Source organism: Argentina silus, assembly GCF_951799395.1.
Source record: "Argentina silus genome assembly, chromosome: 9".
In the NCBI taxonomy this organism is placed as follows: Eukaryota; Metazoa; Chordata; class Actinopteri; order Argentiniformes; family Argentinidae; genus Argentina; species Argentina silus.
The window spans coordinates 21,061,399-21,071,401 of record NC_139663.1 but is presented as its reverse complement, the minus strand read 5'-3'; the positions used below and the strand labels follow the sequence as shown (position 1 = coordinate 21,071,401).

Here is a 10,003-nt window from a genome sequence, read left to right as displayed (position 1 = left end):
CTGATTACAGATTAAATCGCATAATGAATTAACCTGATTAATCCAACTTGAAATACAAGATTGAAATATCAGACATCCTCAGAGAAACTGTAGAAAAGCGCTTCTTAGTCATAACCCACATGCAGCAGTTGTAAATGAGGTCAGCTCCATCCTCAATGCACTGCAGGCGCGCGGGGTGTGTGTGTGGCTCTCAAATCATTACTTTACCACAACGTTTGTTCAATGTCTCCTTTGATTGATCATATCAACAAGGTCTGAAGATGCAACATTGTGCAACATTGATCAGTTTAATATGACAACCACCTATAATATGTATGCATGTTTCTTATAGGATTCATTCAAGCAGGATTAGCAGGATTTGCTACTGGCTGGAGTGTGTTGTCCCTGAGTCTGTCTATTACAGCGTTATAGCCAATCTTGTTGTAAGAAGATTACAATGGAAATAAGTCTTTGACTTTATTGTGTACTATCCTCAATGGGTTTATTCATGTATGTGTATCAGGGGAGGCTGGTGAAATAGGAGGACGGGCTCATTGTAATACATCGAATGGAATGAGGAATGGTATCAAACAGACATGCATTACAATGAGCCCGTCCTCCGATTTCTCCCTCTACCAGCCTCCCCCATATGTCTTTTTTTGTATTATGTGTGCTTGGTTTTAAAAGTCAAGTAAACTAAACTAAACTAAAACCTTCTCATCATATGGCCTTGACCTGATGTTGATCCACCATGAATGATCTTACACCCGTCTCTCCAGGGCCAGGACTGTGTGTGTGTGTGTGTGTGTGTGTGTGTGTGTGTGTGTGTGTGTGTGTGTGTGTGTGTGTGTGTGTGTGTGTGTGTGCCTGCACCCTCTCCACCTCTGTACTCCTCAACAATGCTCTTATAACATACCCCAAAATATACCCCATTTGGAGAGTGAATAGGAACAGATGGTTATATCAAGCGTTATAACAGCACAAGGTGGTTATCATTGTTCCTTCATTTGAACAAAACACTCTCAGTCAATGTCTAATAGCTATAAAAGAACTACAAGTCCCACTAGTCATAGGCGGAGCTAGCCTCTCCACGTGCGCAGGAATATATAAAAAATGTATAAAAAAAAAGAAAAAAAAAAAAGCACTGGGGATGTGTTTGGAGAAAAGTGTGTCACTGGGGCACGAGGCACTCCCCCGGGTCACATGGTCCCGTTTTCAGCCGCGTGCGGGCAAGGCTGCGCGTCCTCGTTTTGTTCCTGGCGGTGAACGGAGGCTGAGCAAAACCGGGCCGACTTGGAAACGGTGCTCAGAGCTACACAGACAGAGCTGGTGACAGCACCTACGCGCGTTCTTTTCGTTTTCTCGCTGGCACACCACTCACTGGGAATCATTAACATAACTCAGAGACTTGCCGCTATAGCAGTAATAGCTTCTAGCGTCGTCCTCTGGTGGACTTTATCGTCGTTTATTTACAGTATTTTAATGTGTATTGACTCAATTAGAGTTATTATCACTGCGAGGATCAGAATGGTATCGCTATAGCAGAGAATAGACATCGAGGAACTACTCTCTGCCAAGCATCTCTCCAAAAGCAGACAAAGAGAATCCTACTTTCCGTGGGATTTTTTTGAAAAAAATAGTCCTTTATTTTTACCGGTATCTGCATGACTCTTCTGGAGCTTAGGATGACGACAGCAATGGACACTAATAACAACAATACAGGTGAATATACAGGATAATAGTATTACGCTAATAACAATGATTTATACTCTGCCTCTTTATGGTTATTTTGTGTTAGGCTATGTGAGTTTCACTACAGCGGTTCTTTCTTGGCTTGAGTGGAAGTCTGTAGAGCTCAAGTTTGTTGTCTCAGTCTGTCGGTGATACCACTGAGATCAAAGGCACAGGATAGCTGTGGAGGAGAGGTGATTTGTGAGGATAGATGCGGGGACTTGGATGGTCCAAGCATCTCTATTGGTGTGGCGTTGTCAACACAGATAGGGAAAGTTCAGCGGAACTCGGTACTCTTCCCCTCTTGCCCGAGGAGCTTTAACAGGCTTCATGTGTGCGTAATTACGCAAAGACTCCATTTATAGCCTACGCGTTCTACGTTCCCTTAGGATTGGTTGGATAGAATATGTAGTAACTTATCTGAAGTTTCCTGTAAGAGAAAAATATAGAATGAAAGTCTGTATACTGTAGTATACTATATAGTTTGTGTACGTGTGGTAGGACATCATGGGTTAAGAAAACGCTGGTTTGCCAAAGTTTAGGGAAGTATCTGTCGTCAGAGGAGAGTCAGGTGTACGGACATCCCTCTGATGCATACGCGTGTTTCACTACACATTCACATGGACGGCCAAGCCTCGCCATGTGCTCTTTGTTTTCATTCATCTCCTCCGCCTCTCTCCATTGGTACAATCTCCAGCTCATTACATAATTCCTCGTCAGAGTTCGCCTGCCCTTCCTAGCTGCGCCCGTTGGTGACGCAGACTAGTGGCCATGTGCACGCTGCGATTGGTTAGCTGACGGACGGGGAGGGACGGACGGGCGACGATTGTGACTCGATCGGGACCTTATCCACTCCGGTGTCCATATCGAAAAGTGGGACACGAAATTGATCTAAGCCGTAACAAAAAAAACAAGTCTGTCATGGTGATTACGCAGGCATAAATAAGCGAATAGGCGTAGGCTTAAGTCAGGGTAATGGGGAAATTGGGTCACGTTGAATAAATCTCTACGGAATAAGGACACCTTTTCTTGGCATTTTGATATGATAGGCCTAAATAGCACCATCAAATCTAACACTATTGACAAAGAGTGTGCGGGGACATCTTAGGCGCATCTAAATAATATTTGGGAAATAGTGTTTATTTTTCCTTTTTCTTTTAGTCCCTCCGTTCATTCTAAACTCATTGATATGCTTCGGGCAAGCCTAAGCTGGACAAATATGATAATATCTCAAGCGTAAGGATGTGTTACGTGAATAACGCAGTGTTGACGCATTGTGGTACCATGGATAGCGACAGTGCAGGGAAAGGGATGAATGGGCGGGGAGGAACGTGGGAACGTGAGCGCGTACTACAGGGGAACAGTGGGTGTGTTCAAGGGGCGGGGCTTGCCTCAGCCAGTCTCGTTGCTGCCCCTGATGTCGGCGGAGCACGTGGAGCAGCGGCCAGCCCACACGAGTTCTTGGAGCTCACTGTACACGAGTCTGCGCCCTGCAGGCAAACCCTGTTCTCATTAATATACCGCTTCTCTCTCACGCATTCTTTTGTACTTAGAATAGCTTGTTCGAATATCTTGCTGCTGTATTTTGTTTATGGCTTCTTATTGATGATTCATACCAATTCTGCATCTACAACAGTGTATAATAAATACGTTATTCCATAAAGATAGATAGATAGATAGATAGATAGATAGATAGATAGATAGATAGATACTTTATTGATCCCCGAGGGGAAATTAAGGCATTACAGCAGCTCACATCACGAACAACCAAACAACAAAGACTTCAAATCGTTGCTTCAAATCGTATGGGTGTTGTAGTGACACATGGTATAGTGACCTTTTGATCTTCTGTTCTATAGTCCCCTAGTTATTTCCTCATCCCTGGTTGGCTGGCTGAAGGGTTGTGTGTCTGGTTGGCTGGCTGGCTGGCTGGCTGGCTGGCTGGCTGCTCAACGGGGAATGTCTCAGAAAAAGAACATTCAGGACAAACGTACTTAAGCCAAACAAGCCCCTGCTTTGAAGGACAGCTGGGAGGGAGTTGGACTGTGCCCAGTGTTTGATATCGAACAATGATAAGAAAAGTAAACAAACACATGGTACCCAAGGCCTTCCTGGGGTAACAGCTGCATCTCCAGGGCAAAGTATAGATACATTGTTTTTTTCCGAAAAGAGAGCCAGATTGCTCCCACAATAATAGCTCTAAGCAGTGGCCCTGACTTACTTAATACTGTACCCCCCCCCTCCTCACCCCTCACCCCCACTCTTCTGTTAATGATTCACTTGTCATAACAGCACACACCCACACCCCATAGCAGGGCAGCTTGATGCAGATGCAGGAAATCAGCTGATTAAGGGGCTTCTCAAGGGCGAGCTCATTTACAGGATCAGCTAAACATCCTCCAAGGGTTTATGATAATGGGGAATTATTTACACACAAAGACATGATACTGTATATCAGGCTATAACTAGTGTGTTGTTTATAGTCAACATTAAGTACATACAGGAAATAACTAGTGTGTGTGTGTGTGTGTGTGTGTGTGTGTGTGTGTGTGTGTGTGTGTTACCGAGGGCAGAGTCCACAGTTTGATATTTAAAAGGCGATTAGTCATCCCGGGGTGGCACCTCACGGTGATGGAGCACAAGGTCCTGTGTGCGTGCGTGCGTGTGTGTGTGTGTGTGTGCGTGTGTGTGTGTGTGTGGTGCCGGGCAGTGATGGAACACGAGGCAGTGTGTGGAGTGGCCAGCTGTGCTGAAACGTGATCCCTGACGGAGCGTGTGGGAATTAGCCTTCACCACGGGAGACGTAACGACAGCAGGATTAGAGAGAGAGAGGGGAGGGAGAGATGCAGAGAAAAAGAGAGGAGGGATAGATAAAGGAGGGAGAGAGATATAGGGAGAAAGAGAGGAGGGAGAGCGGAAGAGAGAGAGGGGAGGGAAAGAGAGAAAGGAGGGAGAGATAAAGAGAGAGTTCCACAGGGAGAGAGTGAGAGTGAACACTGCGAGAGTGGGAAGTAGGGCAGGTCAAATGTCAGGAGAGAGAGAGAGAGAGGGAGAAAGAGAGAGAGAGAGGGAGAAAGAGAGAGAGAGAGGGAGAAAGAGAGAGAGAGAGAACTTGTTGTACTGCAGAGAGAGGAGGTTGCAGGGTGACAGAGGAACTGTAGACATGTGGCAGACTAGAATCTCAAGCTGTTTATTCTGTATGCAGCTTTAGGTAGGGTCTGATCCCTCCGCCTGGCTCTGCAGGAGACACACACACACACACACACACACACACACACACACACACACACGCTCCAAGCCTACACAGAGGTCTTCCTGTGAGTAGCCTCTGTCAGCCTGAGCTCCTGTCCTGAACCAGGAGAAACAAACACACGCCCAACGTTCTCCTCCTGCCAAAAGTTTCTAGAACATTCTTGGAAAGTCTTGATATTTACCAGCCACTAGTCTTCCTGGAATCCCCCCCCCCCCCCCCCCCCCCCGCGTTGTCATGGTTACTTTTATTCCCTGCCAGTCTGGCCGCGACAATAGAACTGGGCGCAGTTCCAGTACCGCTCAGCGGGTGTCCTCTGCCTCTCTCTCTTTGTCTCGCTCATCCAGGCTGTAGTGTTAGGACAGTCGGCCAGCTGAGGTCCAATGGTTAGGCTGCCACACAGGACACACGAGGGACACAATGTAAAAACAGAAGCCGCTTCAGAAAGACAAACAAGAGACAAGTCGGAGATTGTTTTCCGGACCCCGCACATCCATACTAACCCTCTTCTTCTTCTCTCTCTGCCCACCAGGGGGCGTGATCTCCTACATCGGCTCGTGCGGCGGCTCGCCCAATCGCACCAGCCCCGTGTCCATGTACAGCGACAACTCCAACAGCAGCCTCCAATCGCTTTCCCAGCCCTGCTTCGGCTCCTCCTCCTTCCCGCCTTCGCCCAATGGCGGCTCGGCCCACCGCCACGCCTACTCCAGCAGCGCTAGCTCCTCCTCTTCCTCCTCCGGCTCCGGGTCGGCAGGCGAGGACGGCGCAAGCTCCTCCTCCTCCGGTGGAGGGTCGCCACGGGGGCGGGACGAGACCAGCAACTCCCGCTGCTCCGCCAGCAAGTCTGTGGCCAGTCTGACAAGTACGTACCTTCATACACCAGATAACGCTAATGCTAACTCATAGACCAGATAACGCTAATGCTAACTCAGTCTGACAAGTACGTACCTTCATAGACCAGATAACGCTAATGCTAACTCATAGACCAGATAACGCTAATGCTAACTCAGTCTGACAAGTAGGTACCTTCATAGACCAGATAACGCTAATGCTAACTCATAGACCAGATAACGCTAATGCTAACTCATAAACCAGATAACGCTAATGCTAACTCAGCCTTTCAAGTCGGTTCCCTCATAAACTAGCTAACACTAACTCAGCCATAGATAGATAGATAGATAGATAGATAGATAGATAGAGAGATAGTTTTGAGTGTGATAGTGATTCATAGAAAGCTCCAACTCATCGTGTGTGTGTTGTTGTTGTTGCAGAGCTGAATGGGATGGTGTTGCTGTGTAAAGTGTGTGGGGACGTCGCCTCAGGCTTCCACTATGGAGTCCACGCCTGTGAGGGCTGCAAGGTAAGAGGGCTGCACACACATACATACATACATAAACCACGCATGCACACACACACACACAAATCACACGCACACATCATATCATATCATATCATAACAATGTGCCCCCCCCCCCCACAGGGTTTTTTCCGTCGCAGCATCCAGCAGAACATCCAGTATAAGAAGTGCCTTAAGAACGAGACCTGCACCATCATGAGGATCAACAGGAACCGCTGCCAGCAGTGCCGCTTCAAGAAGTGTCTGTCAGTGGGCATGTCCCGAGACGGTGAGACAACTGACACTGGAGCACAGCCTACAGCAACAGACTTAGTCAAGGAGTAGTAACTCTTATGGAGTCATAAGTGCACTGCTGAAGTTCAACCCTTGACGTTTCTCTCTCTCTCCCTCCCTCTCTCCCTCCAGCTGTTCGTTTCGGCCGCATCCCTAAGCGTGAGAAGCAGCGCATGCTGGCGGAGATGCAGAGCGCCATGAACAACATGGTCAACAACCAGCTGCAGAGCGAGTTCCAGCTGGCCAGCCTCACCTCCAACTCTCCCCCTTCCTCATCCTCCTCTCCCTGCCCAGGCCTGGCCGTGGCGACCCCCCAGCCCCAGCCCTCCGCCCTGCCTCTGGCATCCTCCCCCCCGGCGCCAGCCCCCGCCTCCCCGCCCTGCGCCCCCCTCACGGCCCAGAGCCCCCCCCTCCTGGCCTCCTCCCCCCCCCACTGCCCCAGCAGCCCCGGCATGGACCACACCATCACCGCCATCGCCCGGGCGCACCGTGAGACCTTCCTCTACGCCCACGAGAAGCTGGGGGCAGCGGCCGCGCGCCATCACAACGCCGAGATCGACAACTGGGGCTCCAACCACTGCCCGGCCGGTTACCATGTCAACGGCCTCAACACCATCTATCACCATAACAACAACGTGGCGCAGCAACAGCACCGTGGTTACGAGCTGCCCCCCCCCTCCTCCTCCTCCCCTGCTGCCGGCGGCCATGTTGGCTTCCTTCAGCAGAACAACGGTAGGAGGAGCCACAACAGCAACCTGTTTGCCAGTCAACCAGGCTCCGAGCCCACCAGCGCCCCCCAGGGGCAGAACTGCCCATGGAAGAAACACAAGGATATCCTACTGGTGAGGCTTTGACAGATAAACCCCCCAAAAATCCCCTGTTTAATGTTACTATTAATCAATGATAATTATATACTTTATTCATTCACTCTTGATTTTGCCTGTGTCATTGCCTATGGAACTGTTGTGTCTGATGGTGTTTCTCTTCCTGGTGTTCCCTCCTGCAGGCGTGTCCCATGAATATGTGTCCCCAGGCGGACCCCAACAAGTCCCCTCAGGAGATCTGGGAGGACTTCTCTCTCAGCTTCACGCCCGCCGTACGAGAGGTCGTAGAGTTCGCCAAACATATCCCAGGATTCAGTGCTCTCTCCGAGAGCGACCAGATCACACTGCTCAAGGCTGGAACATTCGAGGTAAGGACACAGAGATACGCACATGCACGCACACACACGCACACACACACACACACTCACACACACACTCTCAAATAACCGGAATGAATACAACAAGTCAAATCATACAAGTTACATTATACAACCTCAGTGAATTCATTCTAACGGCAGAACCTAACCTCACTTCTCCCTCACGCCCTCTTCCAGGTTCTGATGGTGCGCTTCGCCTCCCTGTTCAACGTGAAGGAGCAGACGGTGACGTTCATCTCTGGCGCCACCTACAGCCTGGAGGCCCTGCGCGGCATGGGCATGGGCGGCCTGTTGGGAATCATGTTTGACTTCAGTGAGAAGCTCAACTCCCTGGAGCTGACCGCTGAGGAGCTGGGCCTCTTCACCGCTGTGGTGCTCGTGTCAGCAGGTAACTACTCTCACCACCAGGGGGCGATAGTCGATAGAAAAACAGTTGGATTTGAGCATTTTCAAGGAAGTTGCTGTTATACCTGATGTCCGTACGAGAACATTACAGTGGTACTCATGGCAGTCCTCCTTCCCTCCCCTCCTCCCCTCGCTCCCTCTCAGATCGCTCAGGCATCGAGAATGTCAACTCCGTCGAGCAGCTCCAGGAGAACCTGATCCGGGCGCTGCGCACGCTGGTCAGCAAGAGCTCCGCCCCCGGCGACGCCTCCCGCTTCACCAAGCTCCTCCTCAAACTGCCGGACCTGCGCACCCTCAACAACATGCACTCTGAGAAGCTGCTGTCCTTCCGCATCGACGTGTGAGAACGCCATCGTCACACCAACGCCACGGCGGCCGCTCGCCGACACGACACCAGGACGCCACCTCACAACTCGGGGGTTGGGGCTTAGGGAGGGGGGGGGGCGAGGGGGCGGGGCGACAGACAGGAAGCAGATACCACAGGTCTGTACGCCTTGGCTGCCCCCGCCTCCGAGATGACTGATGTCCATGTCGACTAGTGACATGGACGAGAGACAGTTGACTGACAGCTGAAAGACTTATGGGGAACAGGGGGCATAGAAGGAGGCGGTCCTACAGCCCTCCCCTACGGTGACTATGGGGCCGGGGGCGTGTTTAGGGTCGGATGGGGTCCAGCTCATAACTGCCCAGAACAATGCAGACTTTGAAAGCCCAAACCCCCCCCCCCCCCTCCTCCCTCCTCCTTCCTCCCGTACCAAACACAGGGAGGCAACCACTGACCACAAGAGGGGGGGGGGGGCAAGAAAGACTAGTCTCACCACCGCCCCATCCCCCATCCCCTCCACCAGGGGAAGTTTGGGGGGGGGCAGAGACCATCTAAACCAGCAGAGGGGGGGTTAAACACCCCCATACACACCCCAGTATAGCCTGGAACCTTCCATCAGAATACAGTCTATATCTGGACACTATCAATAATTACAATAAATACGACATGCAGTTTTGTACACTTCTTACATACAGTACTGCAGCCATGTGAGTCTGGACGAAAAACTTGTAAACATCCTTAAAAACATACTGTATATGAATACTTGAAATGTTTGGAAATTGTATATAATATATATTTTTTGTTATAAGTTGTAAATGAACTTGCAATGACATACTGTATATAATTGTGTGGGCACAAATGTATAAGATTGGAGTGTATATGCATATGAAACCGTTATACAGACTTGCGTATTTGAAAAAGTGTTTTACATTGTGAAGGCATTATTATATATAAAAACAAAAAACATCTTGATTCCATGTTTAACCTATTGGTCTTTCTTTAATAGTTAGAGTGTCATATCAGACTACTGTCTGAGCATGGGCAGATGGCAGAGGTCAGCTTGCTTGTGGTCCTCTGTGGCTCAGTGGGTAGAGCATGACGCTAACAATGCTTAGGTTGTGGGTTTGATTCCTGCTGGGACCATATATACTGAAATGTATGCACTCACTGCAATGTAAGTCGCTTTGGATAAAAGCGTCAGTTAAATGGCATATATTATTATTATTAGTCTATTAAGCCTGATCCCAGATCTGTATGTAAACTAACTTCTTGAACATTGATAGACCACAGGGCTGTCTGAAGCATATACAGGTCTGGAGGCAGCAGGCTGTGGTCTACGGTACTCAGTTAGCCACACTCGGTCGTGGTGGAGGCTGGTGGAGGTAGACATCGGAGGACGGGCTCATTGTAATGTATGGAATGGAATAAGGAACGGTATCAAACACATGTGATACCATTCCTCATTCCATTCCATGCATTACA

The 10,003-nt window shown here is 49.4% G+C and overlaps 1 protein-coding gene across 1 annotated transcript; it reads left to right on the top strand.

Annotated features, from left to right (window-relative positions):
• Nucleotides 1–1,307: 1,307 nt before the first annotated feature.
• nr1d1 (nuclear receptor subfamily 1, group d, member 1) lies at nt 1,308–9,493 on the top strand. Its single transcript, XM_083677365.1, has 8 exons — nt 1,308–1,701; nt 5,493–5,822; nt 6,232–6,320; nt 6,441–6,585; nt 6,723–7,432; nt 7,597–7,782; nt 7,969–8,179; nt 8,341–9,493. Exons 1-8 carry the CDS (start codon nt 1,644–1,646, stop codon nt 8,538–8,540), a joined length of 1,929 nt encoding a protein of 642 aa, XP_083533491.1. The 5' UTR covers nt 1,308–1,643; the 3' UTR covers nt 8,541–9,493.
• The last annotated feature ends 510 nt before the right edge of the window (nt 9,494–10,003 follow it).